Below are 20,441 nucleotides of genomic sequence, written 5' to 3' on the forward strand. Positions count from 1 at the left end.
AATAACAACAAAATAATCCAGAAAATGCATGTAAAAAATGTTATAAATTGATTTGCATTTTAATGAGGGAAATAAGTATTTGACCCCTCTGCAAAACATGACTTAGTACTTGGTGGCAAAACCCTTGTTGGCAATCCCAGAGGTCAGACGTTTCTTGTAGTTGGCCACCAGGTTTGCAGTAGATCTTCTCCAAGTCATTAAGATTTCGAGGCTGACGGTTGGCAACTCGAACCTTCAGCTCCCTCCACAGATTCTCTATGGGATTAAGGTCTGGAGACTGGCTAGGCCAATCCAGGACCTTAATGTGCTTCTTCTTGAGCCACTCCTTTGTTGCCTTGGCCGTGTGTTTGGGGTCATTGTCATGCTGGAATACCCATCCACGACCCATTTTCAATGCCCTGCCTGAGGGAAGGAGGTTCTCACCCAAAATTTGATGGTGCATGGCCCCGTCCATCGTCCCTTTGATGCAGTGAAGTTGTCCTGTCGCCTTAGCAGAAAAACACCCCCAAAGCATGATGTTTCCACCTCCATGTTTGACGGTGGGGATGGTGTTCGTGGGGTCATAGGCAGCATTCCTCCTCCTCCAAACACAGCGAGTTGAGTTGATGCCAAAGAGCTCCATTTTGGTCTCATCTGACCACAACACTTTCACCCAGTTGTCCTCTGAATCATTCAGATGTTAATTAGAAAACTTCAGACGGGCATGTACATGTGCTTTCTTGAGCAGGGGGAACTTGCGGGCGCTGCAGGATTTCAGTCCTTCACGGCATATTGTGTTACCAATTGTTTTCTTGGTGACTGTGGTCCCAGCTGCCTTGATCATTGACAAGATCCTCCCGTGTAGTTCTGGGTTGAATCCTCACCGTTCTCATGATCATTGCAACTCCAGGAGGTGAGATCTTGCATGGAGCCCCAGGCCGAAGGAGATTGACAGTTCTTTTGTGTTTCTTCCATTTGCGAATAATCGCACCAACTGTTGTCACCTTCTCACCAAGCTGCTTGGTGATGGTCTTGTAGCCCATTCCCGCCTTGTGTAGGTCTACAATCTTGTCCCTGACATCCTTGGAGAGCTCTTTGGTTTTAGCCATGTTGGAGAGTTTGGAATCTGATTGATTGATTGCTTCTGTGGACAAGTGTTTTTTATACAGGTAACAAGCTGAGATTAGGACCACTCCCTTTAAGTGTGTGCTCCTAATCTTTGCTCGTTACCTGTATAAAAGACACCTGGGAGCCAGAAAATCTTTCTGACTGAGAGGGGGTCAAATACATATTTTCCTCATTAAAATGCAAATCAATTTATAACATTTTTGAGATGTGTTTTTCTATTCTGTCTCTCACTGTTCAAATAAACTTATAGACTGATCATTTCTTTGTCAGTGGGCAAATTTACAAAATCAGCAGGGGGATCAAATACTTTTTTCCCTCACTGTATCTAACACGAGTTTCTATTGGACAAATTCAGGTATGTTTATCCCCGTTTTTGTTTCGTTTGCTTCTATTTAAGTAAAGTCTTTCAACAGAATTGCCTGTATGTATACACCCCTGATCACATTCAAACACAGTTCACTTTCATAGCAGCCACATACAAACAGCATGATCCCTTTGACTGTTTTATAATTCCTTCTCGCATCTATGCTCTCTTCTCCTCTCACCTTTTCCCTTCACGTGTGGACTTGTGGACAGTGCACAACACATCATCTGTTTGTGACCAGGGAGAGATTGTTGTCCTGGCACCATACTGCTAGGTCTCTGACCTCCTCCCTATAGGCTGTCTCGTCGTAGTCAGTGATCAGGCCTTCCACCATTGTCTTCAGCAAACTTGATGATGGTGTTGGCGTCTTCGTACTGCATCACTCAATCTGCTGCTGTCTCCTCCACTAGCCCACCATTCAAGGGGCTTGAAGACCTTCTGCCCTGCACTGTTGTGCCCTCTGTCTGACCCTGGCTGTTTCTGCTATCCTAGGTGCTGTGTATGGGCACCCAGTCAGTGTTCATAGACAATGCCAACGAGCAGCATCATATGATCCTACTCAAGCACTTCACCGAGAAGAACCACGCTGCTGTGGTGGATGTCAAGACCCGCAAGAGAAAGACAGGTGAGAGGACGGACTGTCACAAATTTCATACATTTTGCTCATGGTTTACATAGTAGAGCTGTATTTTAAACCCTCACACATTTGTGTGTCTGTTTTGATGTTTTTATACTGCTGCAACCAAATTGCCCAGCAATGGGACAATAAAGATTTCCTGAATCTGTATGCCACCCCTCTCCTGTCCTTACAGTTAAGGACTACCAGCTGATCCAGCCGCAGGATTCCAGTGCTACAGGCTCCCACAGCCCAGGGTCCCAGGTCCAGGGCATAGGTCAGGGTCAGGGACCCCCCCAGGCCCAGCTAACCCGCTACCTCAGTAACTTCACCTCCATCATCAGCCACCTGCTGCAGAGTAGTCAGGACAGCAGCACCCCCGACGCTGTGGAGGCCTCCTGGGTCGTCTCACTGGCCCTCAAGGGCCTCTACAACACACTCAAGGTACCTCAGAAACAAAGCCACCTTTTGGTTATCATCAGTCAACTTCTACAGTATGTCCCTTTCTCTCTCTGCAATATGACATTTTATGTTAATCACCTGTGCTGTGTTTTTCTTCTAGATTTTTAGTCTTTTTTTATTGAATGTCCATTTCCGTCTTCTAGTGGTTGACCTTGAACACTTTGTCTAACATTTCCTGTTGTGTTCCTTCCCTGTAGAAGCACGGCGTTGCTGAGGCCCAGGAGGCCATCCAACAATCCGGTCTGACCCAGCTCCTGGTGAGGAAGTGCAGTAAGGGGACAGGCTTCAGTAAGCTGTGGCTGCTCCGAGACCTGGAGATCCTCTCCATAATGCTCTACTCCTCCAAGAGAGAGATCCACAGCATGGCCCAGGGCCAGGACGGGGAGAGGGAGGAGAAGGAGCAAGACAAGGAGCATGACTCGGACCACTCTAGTTGTTGTGCCGACGACCCCGACCCCAACCGGCCTGACCCACTGGAGGGGCTCGACGAAGAGACTAAGATTTGCTTCCAGGTCAGCAGGGATGCCCACATCCTCATTGTACTGTTTTTTTATTTTTATCCTACTTCTGACACTAATGTATCGAAGGGCTACAGCCCCTTGGATCTCCGGTCTCGAACCCGGGTTTCCAGTCGGTAGGCAAACTTGTTAACCACTGCTTTAATAGCAATAAACCACTTGGACGAGAAAGTAACGATATCTCTCTCTCTGAATTGTAACAATCTCTCTGAATTGTGTCTGTTTCAGATTACCCATGATGCCTTAAACGCGCCCCTGCACATCCTGCGGGCCATGTACGAGCTGCAGATGAAGAGAACGGACTCCTTCTTTCTGGAGGTGCAGAAGAGGTGAGAATTGGATCACATTCCTGTCATACATTCCTCCATACAAATCAAATCACAATTGAATTTAACAGTCACAACACACTTTACAGAAATAAACAAATATATGCTTCATAAAGAATGTGTTTTGAATACCATTGCACCAATGCCATGTTCATGCCTGACTTGTTTAGCTTTCATCCATCCCAGACATTGTTCTGCTATGACGTTGCATGATGGTGGCTGACTTGGTTGACGTCCCGCAGGTTTGATGGAGACGTGATCAAGACGGACGAGACGATTAGGACGCTGGCTCAGAAGTGGCAGCCCACCAAGAGACCTCGCTCTGAGGAGAGGAGCACCAAGGCCGTGGACACTGACATGATCGTCGTGCCCTGTGTGGTGAGCACTGCATTACATTTGACGTAGTTTGAAGAATTGGTGTCAGTAAGATAATAGAACCAGTTGATAAATAACCCACTCCCCTTCCTCTCCCAGTCCAAGCCGAGTCACTGTGAGAAGGCTACGGAGGAGACCACGGTGGTGACTCAGAAGCTGATCACCAACACGGAGACTGACCTCCAGCTGAGCTACGCCAAGCAGCGCCGCACCAAGTCCTCCGCCCTGCTGCACAAGGAGCTGGACGCCCGCAGCAACCGCTCTGTCAGACAGTACCTAGTCAAGGTAGGTGGAGGCGGAGGTCCTGTCTGTCTGGTTCAGTTGGTACTGTAAGAGCATGGCACTAGCTAGCAATGCCAGTGTTATGGGTTCGATTCCTGCAAGGATCACGTATACTAAACGGGCTTGTTTCCCGGACACATATTAAGCCATTGAATATGCTTTTTTTAGGCCAGGACTTGTCTTAATCTGTACCTACTCAAGAAGTATGCAGTCGCTGTACTGCAAGTTGATTTGGATAAAATGGTCTTCTAAATGATATGACGATATCAATATGTTCAGGTGAACCAGGCCATCGCCACCCTGTATGCCCGCCACGTGCTGGCGTCGCTGCTGGCTGACTGGCCCCAGGGGGCGCCACTGAGTGAGGAGGCTCTGGAGCTGAGCGGGGCATCACACATGGCCTACATCCTGGACATGCTGATGCAGCTGGAGGAACGACCACTCTGGGAGAGGGTAAGCGTGTGGCGGTGGTGTGTGTGTGATGTTTCACACAGGGAGTTATTGAGCTTCCACTCTGGAAACGGGTGAGAGGGGGTGCACAAAATTGTGTGTGAGTGAGTGGTATGGAAATGTGTAGGGTGTCTACATGTTGATGTGGGTTAACTCATTCCTTTGGTCACCAGATTCTACAGAAAGTGCTGGTTGGCTGCAGCCAGAGCATGCTGGGTAGTTTGTCTCTGACAGCGTGTCAGTTCATGGAGGAGCCTGGCATGGCCGTGCAAGTCCGGGAGTCCAAACACCCCTACGACAACAACACTAACTTTGAGGTGGGTACCACATAGATCTAATTCCCCACTAAGAACTCTTACCACATCTCACTTTCCACATGCACACTAGAAGGTCTACAAGTTTCTCAATATAGGATATACAGTTGAAGTCGGAAGTTTAGATCCACTTAGGTTGGAGTCATTAAAACTCATTTTCCAACCACTCCACAAATTTCTTGTTAACAAACTATAGATTTGGCAAGTCGCTTAGGACATCTACTTTGCGAATGACAAGTAATTTTTCCAACAATTGTTTACAGACAGATTATTTCACTTATAATTCACTGTATGACAATTCCAGTTGGTCAGAAGTCTACATGCACTAAGTTGACTGTGCCTTTAAACAGCTTGGAAAATTCCAGAAAATAATCATGGCTTTAGAAGCTTCTGATAGGCTAATTGACATAATTTGAGTCAATTTGGAAGTTTACCTGTGGATGTATTTCAGGGCCCACCTTTAGGCTCAGTGCCTCTTTGCTTGACATCATGGGAAAATCAAAATAAGTCATCCAAGACCTATCGACATGAAAGGTCCCTCAGCAAGGAAGAAGCCACTGCTCCAAAAACACCATAAAAAAGCCAGACTATGGTTTGCAACTGCACATGGGGACAAAGATTGTACTTTTTGGAGAAATGTCCTCTGTTTGGTCATAATGACCATCGATATGTCTGGAGGAGAAAGGGGAGGGTTGCAAGCCCGAAGAACACCATCCCAACCGTGAAGCATGGGGATGGCAGCATCATGTTGTTTGGGTGCTTTGCTGCAGGAGGGACTGGTGCACTGCACAAAATATATGGCATCATGAGGTAGGAAAATTATGTGGATATATTGAAGCAACATCTCAATACATCAGTCAGGAAGTTAAAGCTTGGTCGCAAATGGGTCTTCCAAATTGTCAATGACCCCATGCATACTTCCAAAGTTGTAGCAAAATGGCTTAAGGACAACAAAGTCAAGGTATTAGAGTGGCCATCACAAAGCCCTGACCTCAATCCTATAGAACATTTGTGGGCAGAACTGAAAAAGAGTGTGAAAGCAAGGAGGCCTACAAACCTAACTCAGTTACACCAGCTCTGTCTGGAGGAATGAGCCACAATTCACCCAATTTATTGTGGGAAGCTTGTAGAAGGCTACCCGAAACGTTTGACCCAAGTTAAGCAATTTAAAGGCAATGCTACCAAATACTAATTGAGTGTATGTGAACTTCTGACCCACTGGGAATGTGATGAAAGAAATAAAAACTGAAATAAATAATTCGCTCGACTACTATTCTCGACACTCTCGACATTTCACATTCTTAAAATAAATTGGTGATCCTAACTGACCTAAGACAGGGAATTTTTACTAGGATTAAATGTCAGGAATTGTGAAAAACTGAGTTGAAATATATTTGGCTAAGGTGTATGTAAACTTCCGACTTCAACTGTATATCAGTATCAATGAGCATTTGCAAGAAAATGATACATAACTTCAAATACAAGCATGTGGAAGTGGTTTTCATTCTTTTGATATTAAGATAATTCCACGCCAGTTATGTACTGTGGCTTTCCTGTGTGGCCTACTGGAGGAAGCATGCGTTGGACTAACTGTTCTGCAGCCGAGCAATGATTTTGTAGAGCTTCTTCTCTCTCGTTCTCGTTCTCTCTCTCTCTCTCTCTCTCTCTCTCGTTCCCTTGTTCTCTCTCTTTCTCTCTCTCTCTCTCTCTGTAGGACAAGGTGCACATCCCAGGGGCCATCTACCTATCTGTGAAGTTTGACTCCCGCTGTTACACAGAGGAGGGCTGTGATGAACTTATCATGGGCAGCAGCTCTGACTTTCTCCAGGATCTGCACAACTTCAGCGGCTCCCCACAGAAATGGACTGACTTCGAAATCCCTGGTGAGGGGACATTCGCATGGAGAGGGACTGTCTGGGAGAGAAGGGGTTGGGGCAGGGAGAGAGAGAGGGGGCTGTCTGGGAGAGAGGGGACGGGGAGACTAGGAAAGAGAGAGGGGGGTCTAGGCGAGGGAGAGTGGACTAGGAGTAAGTATGCCACCCAATTAATTGAAATGCTTTGGGGTTGGTATTAAAGATGTTTCCACAATGTGGTTTCTATCTATTCTATCTACATAGTTTTACCACGTGTCTGTGTGTGTGTAGTCTCAGGATGTGTTGATTACTGATGTGTGTTTTCTCCACAGGGGATACTCTGCACTACAGGTTCATCTCAGACATGAGCAACACAGAGTGGGGATACAAATTCACTGTCACTGGGGGACACAGGGGCCGCTTCCAGACAGGTTGGTCTACACACATGCATGTACGCACACCTACATACACACACTGCAGCGGCATTGGGAGAGTGAGACTGATGAACGAAGTGGGCCGGGGCTAGCATCAGCTGAGGACCTGTCACATGTGGTTAAGCTTTTATAATGGGAGTCTAATGCAGCTGACTGAACACACACACACACACACACACAAGAAGAAGTGCTACTGAGTGCTCTGTCTGATCATAGAGGGAAATAGTTTATATCCTTTCACGTCTAAATCTCTCTTTTTTTTAAATTTTATTTCACCTTTATTTAACCAGGTAGGCTAGTTGAGAACAAGTTCTCATTTACAACTGTGACCTGGCCAAGATAAAGCATAGCAGTGTGAACAGACAACACAGAGTTACACGTGGAGTAAACAATTAACAAGTCAATAACACAGTAGGAAAAAAAGGGGGAGTCTATATACAATGTGTGCAAAAGGCATGAGGAGGTAGGCGAATAATTACAATATTGCAGATTAACACTGGATTGATAAATGATCATGTACAGGTAGAGATATTGGTGTGCAAAAGAGCAGAAAAGTAAATAAATAAAAACTGTGGGGATGAGGTATGTGAAAATGGGTGGGCTATTTACCAATAGATTATGTACAACTGCAGCGATCGGTTAGTTGCTCAGATAGCTGATGTTTGAAGTTGGCGAGGGAGATAAAGGTCTCCAACTTCAGCGATTTTTGCAATTCGTTCCAGTCACAGGCAGCAGAGTACTGGAACGAAAGGCGCCCGAATGAGGTGTTGGCTTTAGGGATGATCAGTGAGATACACCTGCTGGAGCGCGTGCTACGGATGGGTGTTGCCATCGTGACCAGTGAACTGAGATAAGGCGGAGCTTTACCTAGCATGTCCTTGTAGACGACCTGGAGCCAGTGGGTCTTGCGACGAATATGTAGCGAGGGCCAGCCGACTAGAGCATACAAGTCGCAGTGGTGGGTAGTATAAGGTGCTTTAGTGACAAAACGGATGGCACTGTGATAAACTGCATCCAGTTTGCTGAGAAGAGTGTTGGAAGCAATTTTGTAGATGACATCGCCGAAGTCGAGGATTGGTAGGATAGTCAGTTTTACTAGGGTAAGCTTGGCAGCGTGAGTGAAGGAGGCTTTGTTACGGAATAGAAAGCCGACTCTTGATTTGATTTTCGATTGGAGATGTTTGATATGGGTCTGGAAGGAGAGTTTGCAGTCTAGCCAGACGCCTAGGTACTTATAGGTGTCCACATATTCAAGGTCGGAACCATCCAGTGTGGTGATGCTAGTCGGGCATGCGGGTGCAGGCAGCGATCGGTTGAAAAGCATGCATTTGGTTTTACTAGCGTTTAAGAGCAGTTGGAGGCCACGGAAGGAGTGTTGTATGGCATTGAAGCTCGTTTGGAGGTTAGATAGCACAGTGTCCAATGACGGGCCGAAAGTATATAGAATGGTGTCGTCTGCGTAGAGGTGGATCAGGGAATCGCCCGCAGCAAGAGCAACATCATTGATATATACAGAGAAAAGAGTCGGCCCGAGAATTTGAACCCTGTGGCACCCCCATAGAGACTGCCAGAGGACCGGACAGCATGCCCTCCGATTTGACACACTGAACTCTGTCTGCAAAGTAATTGGTGAACCAGGCAAGGCAGTCATCCGAAAACCGAGGCTACTGAGTCTGCCGATAAGAATATGGTGATTGACAGAGTCGAAAGCCTTGGCAAGGTCGATGAAGACTGCTGCACAGTACTGTCTTTTATCGATTTTATCGATGGCAGTTATGATGTCGTTTAGTACCTTGAGTGTGGCTGAGGTGCACCCGTGACCGGCTCTTTGTCTCTTCCTCAAACAGGTTTTGAGATCCTAAAACAAATGTTGGCTGACGACCAAGTGCTCAGCCACCTCCCATTGGCTGACATCTGGGAGTGGCAGGTGGGCGTGGCCTGCCGCCAGACCGGGAACCAAAGACTGAAGGCCATCCACCTGTTGCTCCGCCTCCTGCAGTGTCAATCACAGAGGTGAGACTCCGTCCAATGTCCCTGTCCCTCGCCTCCATCTTGAACGCATGCACGCACACACACAAACTGTATATCCACACAGTACACACACAAGTAAATACGCACACACACACCTCATTTTGTCACCTGCTCAACGCTTTCAGGACTTCAGGCACTACTTAGCCTAGTTTAGAATCAGGTACCTAAAGTAACAAGCTGGATTCACACTCCCAAACACATGACCCAACCGCACTCTTTGCCTACTAGAACCATAAAGCAAACTTGTCACAAATATTGGGGTACACTATTATACTTGAGACTTTGGTAAAAAACCTACTGATTAGCAGCTGAAACCATTTAATAGTTTCCTAGGATGATATTCTGGTGACCCCTTTTGTACCCAATTTCAAGGCACAGTATGAAGATTACAAACACATCTGTATCCTCTGCGTCTGTGTTTCCCCCTAGAGCTAGAGAAAACAGTTTTTGCTTAGAGTATTCCAGAGAAGCCTAATGTCCTGATAGTTGCCATGGAGATGAGGTCACATATCTATTGGAGGATTTGCATATTTTCCATGCCGCTGGCCCCACCTGGCCGTAGTGACATCACCCTGACTAAATAGAATACACAATGTGTTATAATAATAATACATGTGATTTAGTAGACGCTTTTATCCAGAGCAACTTACAGACATGCGTGCATACATTTTACGTATGGGTGATCCCAGGAACCGAACCCACTATCCTACAGATGTATGATGTCGCCTAATGGTGAGAACTAACGGAGCTTAACTTGACCCAATTTGCAGGTTCACATCTCACTGAAAAGACACCAAACGTGTGTGTGTGTGTGTTGAGTGTGTGCTAGTCTCTAACTCTTTTATCTGTGTGTGTGTGTATGTAGGGGCTGTGAGCTGACCCTGCTGAGGCCTCTATGGCAGCTGTTCATGACCATGGAGAGCGGTCTGAGTCAGGACCCCACCAGTATCACTGTACTGCTGCCCCTACACAGAGCACTCACGGAGCTCTTCTTCATTGCTGAAGCCAGGGCCATGGTGAGAAACACATGCACACAGACACACTTGCTGCTGTCCAATTAGAGGACATAACGTTCTATGATGGGAGGGTAGTATGTAAAAGGTTGTACAGGTTCATACATAGTTTACTAATACCCAAAGAGCTCGTCCTTTTTATCAGACATGTCAATGTGAAGAACCAGTTACCAGTCTATAGATAGTGCTGGCACTCTAGATGTGTTAATGCACTTCTCAATATGTGTGTGTGGTAATCAGTGTTGTCAGCTAGCCTGCCTGTTTCCACCTAGGAAGGTTAATATAGCACTGTCACATAGCCCTGACCCCTCAGTGTGTTATTCAGCCCACCTGTTCACCTGCTGGGCCCAGTCCAGGCCCAGAGCAGCAGGTCTGCCATCTGTCACACAACACAGCCCCTGGCACCTGCTGCCTGGCTGGCACACCACTATTTATTATCTCTCTAGCTTGATGGTGGAGAGAGAGGGATGGAGCCTGGGAGGGGGAGAGACAGAATGAAAGAGAGGGTGGAGGGGGAGAGAGCGAGAGGAGAGATGGCGAGGATGAAGCGAGTGAGAGCTGCCCACCTGAAACCTTCAATAGGTGCGTGGGTGACCAGTTGCTCTATAACCTGCCTTGAATTCTGAATTAAGGAAAGGCGTGCATGTGTTTTGCAGTCCAGCAGGAAATGATCCTTCTAGCTTGGTGTCCCTTAAATTGAGCCAGTCACGTCTACATTGTGTTCTGACAGGTGGAGACATTAGTTCATCTTTTCATTTTTTCTTAAAATGAGCTAGTTCAAGACGGAACTGTCACGTCTACTTATTTAAAGATGGATACCCATTCAACCTGACTGGCTATAAAGGCTCTCGACTAGAGTAGTTCCCTCTCCTCTCCCCACTGAATGAATGCGGCTTAAGTTGCCAGTCCAACAGTGAAATTACTGAAATGAATGATCTGTTGACTTGTCACAGAGATGGATTTCCACCGCTGGCTGCTGGGGATATGAGAGGAAATGAGTATGTCTGGGTGTCTGTCTGGTTTGGGCTAATGCCTATGGTGGATGTGTTGCTGTTGTTGTTGTTCTGTGTGTGTGTGTGGGCTTCAAACTAAGGTTGATGTGGTGTTTTCATGTGGGAGTGTTGTGTGGTTCTACCAGCAGGGGGCAGTAAGAGTTCTCACTAGCACTCACGCAGTCACACTGGGTACCATAGTGATGGCCTGAGATCGACACGCAGGTCAGACACTGATTCACCTAAGAGGAACGTGTGTATCTATCCACCGATTTATCCATCCATCTATCTATCTATCTATCTATCTATCTATCTATCTATCTATCTATCTATCTATCTATCTATCTATCTATCTATCTATCTAACCACATACACTACATGACCAAAAGTATGTGCACACCTGCTCATCGAACATCGCAACCGAAAGCAGACGGTTTTCATGCGCTTTTAAGCACTTGGCGGGCCTTGAGCTTGTGTGGCCTACCATTTTGCAGCTGAGCCGTTGTTGCGCCTAAATGGTACCACTTCACAATAACAGTACTTCCAGTTGATTGGGGCAGCTCTAGCAGTGCAGACATTTTACCATCTGACTTGTTGGATATACTGTGTGTATATATACAGTACCAGTCAAAAGTTTTAGAACACCTACTCATTCAAGGGTTTTTATTTTGACTATGTTCTACATTGTAGAATAATAGCGTCGACATGAAAACTATGAAATAACACATATTGAATCATGTAGTAACCAAAAAAAGTGTTAAACAAATCAAAATATATTTGAGATTCTTCAAAGTAGCCACCTTCAAAGTAGCCACCCTTTGCCTTTATGACAGCTTTGCACACACTTGGCATTCTCTCAACCAGCTTCATGAGGAATGCTTTTCCAACACTCTTGAAAGAGTTCCCACATATGCAGAGCACTAGTTGGCTGCTTTTCCTTCACTCTGCTGTCCAACTCAACCCAAACCATCTCAATTGGGTTGAGGTTGGGTGATTGTGAAGGCCAGGTCATCTGATGCAGCACTCCATCACTCTCCTTCTTGGTCAAATAGCCCTTACACAGCCTGGTGGTGTGTTTTGGGTCAATGTCCTGTTGAAAAACAAATATTATTCCCACAAAGTGCAAACCAGGTGGGATGGCGAATCGCTGCAAAATGCTGTGGTAGCCATGCTGGTTAAGTGTGCCTTGAATTCTAAATAAATCATGGTCAGTGTAACCAGCAAAGCACCATCACACCACCTCCTCCATGCTTCACAGTGGAACCACGCATGCAGAGATAATCCGTTCACTTACTCTGCGTCTCACAAAGACACGGCGGTTGGAAACAAAAAATCTCAAATTTGGACTCATCAGACCAAAGGACAGATTTCACCTGGTCTAATGTCCATTCACCTGGTCTAATGTTTTTCTTGGCCCAAGCAAGTCTCTTCTTCTTATTGGTGACCTTTAGTAATGGTTTCTTTGCAGCAATTTGACCATGAAGGCCTGATTCACGCAGTCTCCTCTGAACAGTTGATGTTGAGATGTGTGAACTCTGTGAAGCATTTATTTGGGATGCAATCTGAGGTGCATTTAACTTTAATGAACTTATCCTCGGCAGCAGAGGTAACCATGGGTTTGCCTTTCCTGTGGCAGTCCTCATGAAAGCCAGTTTCATCATTGCGCTTGATGGTTTTTGCGACTGCACTTGAAGAAACTTTCTTCAAAAAGTAAATGTAAATGTAATGTAAATGTCTTGAAATGTTCCGTATTGACTGACCTTCATGCATTAAAGTAATGATGGACTGTCGTTTCTCTTTGCCTATTTGAGCTGTTCTTTCCATGGACTTGGTCTTTTGCCAAATAAGGCTATCTTCTGGTTACCACCTCTACCTTCTCACACCACAACTGATTGGCTCAAACACATAAAATAATAAAAAAATCCACAAATTAACTTTTAACAAGCCACACCAGTTCATTGAAATGCATTCCAGCTGACTGCCGCATAAAGCTGGTTGAGAGAATGCCAAGAGTGTGCAAAGCTATCATCAAGGCAATGGGTGGCGACTTTGAAGAGTCAAATATAAAATATATTTTGATTTGTTTAACATCTTTTTGTTTACTACATGATTCTGTGTGGTATTTCATAGTTTTGATGTCTTCACTATTAATCTACAATGTAGAAAATAGTAAAAAAGAATGAAAAACCCTTGAATGAGTAGGTGTGTCCAAACTTTTGACTGGTACTGTATATAACCCATCTCTCTCTGTATAATCAACCCACAGAAAAATACTTTTTTTTACAAACACTCTCACAAACACCTAAATGTGTTTGTTTGCTGCAAAGCCTATTTACTGCTGACTCACTCTCCATATCTGAACTGGTGGGTAGTGAAGTGTTGTGTTCTGCGAAAGAACAGAGGAGGAGGGGCATCCCAGAGGTGTGCAGGGCCTTGTCATACATATTGCACACTATTGGGGCCTAGTGGTTAGAGCGTTGGACTAGTAACCGAAAGGTTGCAAGTTTGAATCCCTGAGCTGACAAGGTACAAATCTGTCGTTCTGCCCCTGAACAGGCAGTTAACCCACTGTTCCTAGGCCGTCATTGAAAATAAGAATTTGTTCTTAACTGACTTGCCTAGTAAAAATCAGGTAAAATAAAATAAAAAAGTGTGTCCCAAATGACCCCCACTAACCTTGCCACCACCACTGAAAAAAATCAGAGGGGAAACACTGACCATAGCCTCAGCATGCACTAGTCTGTGTGTGTGTCTAAACCTTAGACAAACCTTAGACTCTGTTCTACTATGACACACACACATACACTTACACAAAGGGAGAGATCGACACACTCACACCCTGACAATATATTATACAGATGTCTATGCTCAGACCAGACTACAGGAGTTGTGAAGGTGTAATAGATACATCATCACCTTTGTCCTAAAAATAATTATGAGCATTGAATCTACTTTGTCAGCGTGTTGACGAATGGGGCAGTTCCCAGTAAGGTGATGACATACAGCGTAGTTCACAGTTCCATGTTGACACCTGATGCTGCGAGCGCGGCGTGCTGTTGAACATGTTGACGCGTCAGGTTTTAGAGCCTTTACTTTTATTAGGTTTTCAAAAACAAAAAATGAGGACCAAGTACATTATGTAAGCCTCCACAAATAGCACCCTACTCATATTAGAGGTTAATTTGACAGAAACAATAGACCTGAATCAACATTTCTGTTAATGTGCCAAATAAAGCCAGCTTGGCTAGTTGTCAACTGTAGCCTATCTGGTTCAGAACTTTATCATCCAGAACCAGTAGACATACTGTATGAACTGCCAAGGCTCAGTGGTTAATATACAGTCACTTCTGCTGCATCCCCAACAGTGTCTTATGTAGTGTCTCGTGACAGAGCTGGCCAGCGTGCATGGGAGATGTGGGTCTGGGTTCCCAACTTCCGAAACGTTTGTTCTATGTGCATGAGAGCACCTCAGGAAGATGTTAATCTCTAAGACATAGCCTGCATCCCAAATAGCACCCTTTTCCCTGTGTGTAGTGCACTACTTTTGCTTTTCAAAAGCATTACACTATGTAGTGAATAGGGTGCTATTTGGTACGCACACAATGTACTTCAGACAGGAAGTGACTTGTATAAAGGCGTTTCTAACATCATCAAATGGATCCTTTAGTTATATTCGCCTATATCTCCTGAAGTATACATGTCAGGGATTGTCGCGCAGTCAGCTGTACAAATAGTCCAAGATATTACCTTAGTATAAACAGCAGGCTGGGACAGGGAGAGTGAGGATATGTCCCAAAATACACCCTATTCCCTATATAGTGCACTACTTTTGACCAGAGCCTTATGGACCCTTGTGAAAGTAGTGCACTAAATAGGGAATAGAGTCACATTTAGCAGCTTGCGAGACTGACGGATGGAGGTATGAGGGTCTGGATTGTGTCTCCCTCTCCTACTAGCTACACCATAAAAGCTCCATTTGGCCAGTCACAGTCTTATCTATATTGTGGAACTCTTCTCTCTCTCCACTGTTACATAATAACAGTAACACCAGACCTGCCTGGGTTCAACTAGGATTTGTTTTTTCGTCTAATTCCAGAGTGGGGTTGAGCCTGTCTGGAGTGCCAGGTGGGCGATGTTTGGAGTTGCACTTCTGGGGACTATTACATTAGTTCCATTGCGCCAGACAAGCTCAATTAAGCGCAGCTGAAGTATCTGATAGAAAACTAATGCTATTTGAACCCAGGTCTTCATGACAGAGTGATTCTTTCTCAGAATTGGCTTCTTCTGCTGGAAGCTCTATTTTATTTGTTAGTAATTTTGAAGGATTTTCCTACGCTAAATTCTACATACCACAGAAAGCTGTTCTCAGTACTCTTGAGGTAAGTGGTCAGAAACTCTCCCATTGACAAGTGAGATTGTCTCTGGAATGTTTCATGAACTCTTTCCAGTGAATGTACTGTAGGTTGTATGGGCACTTTTGGCAGAAATCGATGATTTGAAAGCCATAGCATATTCACTGTTTGTACCTCAGTTTTATTGCTCAATGTATGTTCTGTGCGTGGAAGTCACAGTGTAGTAAGCATGTAAGGACAGATGAGCAAGGTCTTATTGAGAAGGATGACAAACCATTGTCTTTGTTTTCCAGGAGGAAGGCATTCTCCAGGAGTACCTATTAGCCCTAACCACCAATGAACAGCTCCTAGCCCGCACAGCACTGGTAAGAACTTACAGTTAGACTTGCACCACTTTGTACTTAGTAATGTTGAAGACGGGGATTGACCACCAGCATCATGATGCTAGCAATGTAGAAAGTGACATTCTTTTTTTCATCTCATTATAAAGATTTAGAGCTGTAACTACATATTCTACTCACTCAGGATGGTAATGCTTAGAAACTATTATTTCAAATATCTTCCAAGTACTTACACTTTGCCTAGGACGACTCTGTGACCTAGATGGTTATCAATATCATGAATGATGCATTTTGCAATGTGGGCTCAAACATATAGGTTAGATAACATTCTCACTGTGCCTCCAGACCCAGATCTCCGTAATATTCCAAAACATTCTCCATCCGTGCAATACAAACAACGTTGACATACCACTTTTAAGACTGTTGTCAATACGGAAGTAGTCAGACGACGCGGATCCTACGCTACAGGACTGTTTTACGAGCACAAACTGGAGTATGTTCCGGGATTCATCCAATGGCATTGAGGACTATACCACATCAGTCAACGGCTTCATCAATAAGTGCATCGACGACGTCATCCCCACAGTGACTGTACATTTCCCAACCAGAAGCCATGGATTACAGGCAACATCTGCACCGAGCTAAAGGCTAGAGCTGCCGCTTTCAAGGAGCGGGACACTAATCTGGACGCTTAGAAGAAATCCTGCTATGCCCTCAGGCGAACCATCAAACAGGCAAAGCGTCAATACAGGACTAAGATTGGATCCTACTACACTGGCTCTGATGCTCGTCGGATCTGGCAGGGCTTGCAAACTATTACAGACTATAACGGGAGACCCAGCTGTGAGCTGCCCAGAGACGCGAGCCTGTCAGACAGGCTAAATGCCTTTTATGCTCACTTCGTGGCAAGCAACACTGGAGCATGCATGAGAGCACCAGCTGTTCCGGACAACTGTGTGGTCACTCTCTCCGTAGCCAATGTGAGCAAGACCTTTTAAACAGGTCAACATTCACAAGGCCACGGGCCAGAGGGATTACCATGACGTATACTCAAAGCATTCTCGGACCAACTGGCAAGTGTCTCACTGATATTTTCAACCTCTCCCTGGCCGAGTCTGTAATACCTACATGTTTCAAGCAGACCACCATAGTGCCCAAGAACACAAAGGTGGCCTGCCTAAATGACTTCAGCCCGTACCACTCACGTCGGTAGCCATGTAGTGCTTTGAAAGGCTGGTCATGGCTCACATCAACACCATCATCCCGGAAACCCTTGACCCACTCCAATTTGTATACTGCCCCAAAAGATCCACAGATGACGCAATCTCAATCGCACTCACCACTGCCCTTTCCTACGTGGACAAAAGGAACACGTAGAATGCTGTTCATTGACTACAGCTCAGCATTCAACACCATAGTGATGAGCTTTGTGGGCACTAAGCTAAGGATCCTGGAACTAAACACCTCCCTCTGCAACTGGATCCTGGACTTCCTGGCGGGCTGCCCCCTGGTGGTAAGGGTAGGCAACAAGACATCTGTACGTTGACCCTCAACACGGGTGCCCCTCAGGGCTGCATGCTGAGTCCCCTCCAGTACTTCCTGTTCACCCACGACACCATAATTTAAGTTTGCTGACGACACAACAGTGGTCGGCCTGATCTCCTTCAACATGAGCAAGACTAAGGAGATGATCGTGGACTACAGGAAAAGGATGGCCGAACACGCCCCCATTCACATCAACGGGGTTGAAGTGGAGTGGCTCGAGAGTTTCAAGTTCCTTGGTGTCCACATCACCAACACTATCATGGTCCAAACATACCAAGAAAGTCGTAAAGAGGGCACGACAATGCCTTTTCCCCCTCAAGAGACTGAAAAGACTTGGCATGGGTCCAAAAAGTTCTACAGCTGCATCATCAAGAGCATCCTGACCGTTTGCATCACCGCCTGGTATGGCAACTGCTCGGCATCCGACCGTAAGGCACGACAGAGGGTAGCTTGCACAGCCCAGTACATCACTGGGGCCAAGCTTCCTGACATCCACGACCTATATACTAGGCGGTGTCAGAGGAAGGCCCAAAAATTAGTCAAAAACCAGTCACCCAGGTCATAGACTGTTCTCTCTGCTTACCGCACGACAAACGGTACCGGAGCTCCAAGTCTAGGTCCAAAAGGCTCCTTGACATCTTCTAGCCACAAGACGACTGAACAATTAATCAAATGGCCACCCAGACAAATTACATTGACACCTCCCCCACCCCCCTTTTGTTTTATGCTGCTGCTACTTGCTGTTTATTATCTATGCATAGTCACTTTAGCCCTACCTACATGTACAAATTACCTCGACTAACCTGTATCCCAGCACATTGACTCTGTACCGCCACCCACTGTATATAGCCTTGTTAGTTTTTTAAATTGTATTTTTTACTTAAGTTTATTTAGTGAATATTTTCTTAACTCTATTTCTTGAACTGCATTGTTGGTTAAGGGCTTGTAAGTAAGCATTTCACAGTAATGTCTACACCTGTTGTATTCGGCGCATGTGACAAATAATTTGATTTGATCTGTTTTCCCGTTTGTCAATCAGGGTGTGATGAGTCCCAGAGTGAGAATACCGGTGGTCTTTAGTTATGATATTCAGCTGTTCCTCATTTCCTCCTCTAATGGTGAATCATAATGCTAGTGACACATAGCAGACTGCACACACAAACCCCCAACCGGTGCTATGTATGTGGGCTGCTGCTGCATTCTGTACTAATGTATCTGGTAATTACCTCTCGTTATCATGCGTGGCTTAGTGAACATCATCTCCGCCCCGCTATGCTGTGATCCCGAACAGAAGGGCAGAGGTGCAAGGGGGCAGCAGGCAAGCAGTGTGTAGGGAGGGGGGATTCCGGGGTTGGGAGATGCACGATTAAAATGATAATGTCTGATTGTCAGAGCTGAGAAGGGTTTACCGGTCTAAAGATGTTTAAAACCTCATTGATCTTAGTCTATTATCGGCATTGGTTGAAGCTCAGTGTTCAATTCAAATCTCCCTACCATCATATCTATGCCAATATGACACCAATCTTGATTAAAATTTGCAAATCAATTTGATTGGAGGTACACAATACACTCCTGGTCTCTCGTCATGAACCGTCGGTCGTTACCGAGAACCACATACCAGATTTTTTTGACAGGGTTGTTAGCAATTCCCTTTTAAGAGTTTTTCTTGCGTCTACCTAGCTCAAATTTTAGATATTGGATTAAAACAAGACTATAGCCCCCTTAAAGTGACAATTGGACTGAAATGCCGGAATGACTACATTTGTAGGTGCAACAGTTTTTATTACATTTATAATTTATTGTTCTCACATGCTCATTTATGTACATTAAAAAGCAATTATGTGTAGCTGCTAGCACCATGAATTCAAGCTGAGGTTAATCAATAAATGCAAATATATATTTGGATTAGCTAGGTAGGTACAATGGAAGGTTATACAGTGCATTCGGAAAGTATTCAGACCCCTTGACTTTTTTCACATTTTGTTACAATACAGACATATTCTAAAATGTATTATAGTTTTTTCCCCTCCTCCATCTACACACAATACCCCATAATGATAAAGCAAAAACAATTTTTCTACATTTTTGCAAGTTTATTAAAAATAGAAAACTGAAATCACATTTACATAAGTATTCAGACCCTTTACTTAGCACTTTCTTTGGCAGGGATTACAGCCTTGAGTCTTCTTGGGTATGACGCTACAAGCTTGGCACACCTGTATTTGGGGAGTTTCTCCCATTCTTCTCTGCAGATCCTCTCAAGCTCTGTGATGTTGGATGGGGAGCGTCGCTGCACAGCTGTTTTCAGGTCTGTCCAGAGATGTTCAATCGGTTTCAAGTCTGGGCTCTGGCTGGGACACTAAAGGACATTGAGACTTGTCCCAAAGCCACTCCTTTGTTGTCTTGGCTGTGTGCTTAGGGTCGTTGTCCTGTTGGAAGATGAACCTTTGACCCAGTCTGAGGTCCTGAGCGGTCTGGAGCAGGTTTTCATCAAGGATTTCTATGTATTTTGCTCTGTTCTTCTTTCCCTAGATCCTGACTAGTCTCCCAGTCCCTGCCGATGAAAACCATCCCCACAGCATGACACTGCCACCACCATACCTGACGCTTGGTGATCAGGCCAAAAAGAATCTTGTTTCTCATGGTCTGAGAGTCTTTAAGTGCCTTTTGGCAAACTCCAAGCTTGCTGTAATGTGCCTTTTACTGAGGAGTGGCTTCTGTCTTGCCACTCTATCGTAAAGATCTGATTGATGTGCTGCAGAGATGGTTATCCTTCTAGAAGGTTCTCACATCTCCACAGGAGACCTCTGGAGCTCTGTCAGAGTGACCATCGGGTTCTTGACCAAGGACTTTCTCCCCCGATTGCTCAGTTTGGTCGGGCGGCCAGCTCTAGGAAATTCTCCATTTTAGAGTGAAGGAGGCCACTGTGTTCTTGGGGACCTTCATTGCTGCAGACATATTTTGGTACCCTTCCCCAGATCTGTGCCTCGACACAATCCCGTCACAGAGCTCTATGGACAATTCCTTCGACTTCATGGCTTGGCTTTTGCTCTGACATGCACTATC

General features: G+C 45.3%; 1 protein-coding gene across 6 annotated transcripts in view; it reads left to right on the forward strand.

Moving 5' to 3' along the window:
* zzef1 (zinc finger, ZZ-type with EF hand domain 1) overlaps positions 1–20,441 on the forward strand; it is a 54,451-nt gene that overhangs the window by 27,799 nt on the left and 6,211 nt on the right. For all 6 annotated transcript variants that reach the window (XM_064978629.1, XM_064978630.1, XM_064978632.1 and 3 more), the window contains exons 43-55: positions 1,964–2,096; positions 2,284–2,531; positions 2,747–3,061; positions 3,296–3,396; positions 3,636–3,771; positions 3,868–4,053; positions 4,330–4,503; positions 4,674–4,817; positions 6,529–6,697; positions 7,000–7,098; positions 8,949–9,114; positions 9,998–10,148; positions 15,783–15,854. In XM_064978629.1, coding sequence (XP_064834701.1) covers positions 1,964–2,096; positions 2,284–2,531; positions 2,747–3,061; positions 3,296–3,396; positions 3,636–3,771; positions 3,868–4,053; positions 4,330–4,503; positions 4,674–4,817; positions 6,529–6,697; positions 7,000–7,098; positions 8,949–9,114; positions 9,998–10,148; positions 15,783–15,854 — 2,094 coding nt within the window. The remainder of the gene's footprint in view (positions 1–1,963; positions 2,097–2,283; positions 2,532–2,746; positions 3,062–3,295; positions 3,397–3,635; positions 3,772–3,867; positions 4,054–4,329; positions 4,504–4,673; positions 4,818–6,528; positions 6,698–6,999; positions 7,099–8,948; positions 9,115–9,997; positions 10,149–15,782; positions 15,855–20,441) is intronic.

Source organism: Oncorhynchus masou, chromosome 11 (genome assembly GCF_036934945.1).
Source record: "Oncorhynchus masou masou isolate Uvic2021 chromosome 11, UVic_Omas_1.1, whole genome shotgun sequence".
NCBI classification, from domain to species: domain Eukaryota; kingdom Metazoa; phylum Chordata; class Actinopteri; order Salmoniformes; family Salmonidae; genus Oncorhynchus; species Oncorhynchus masou.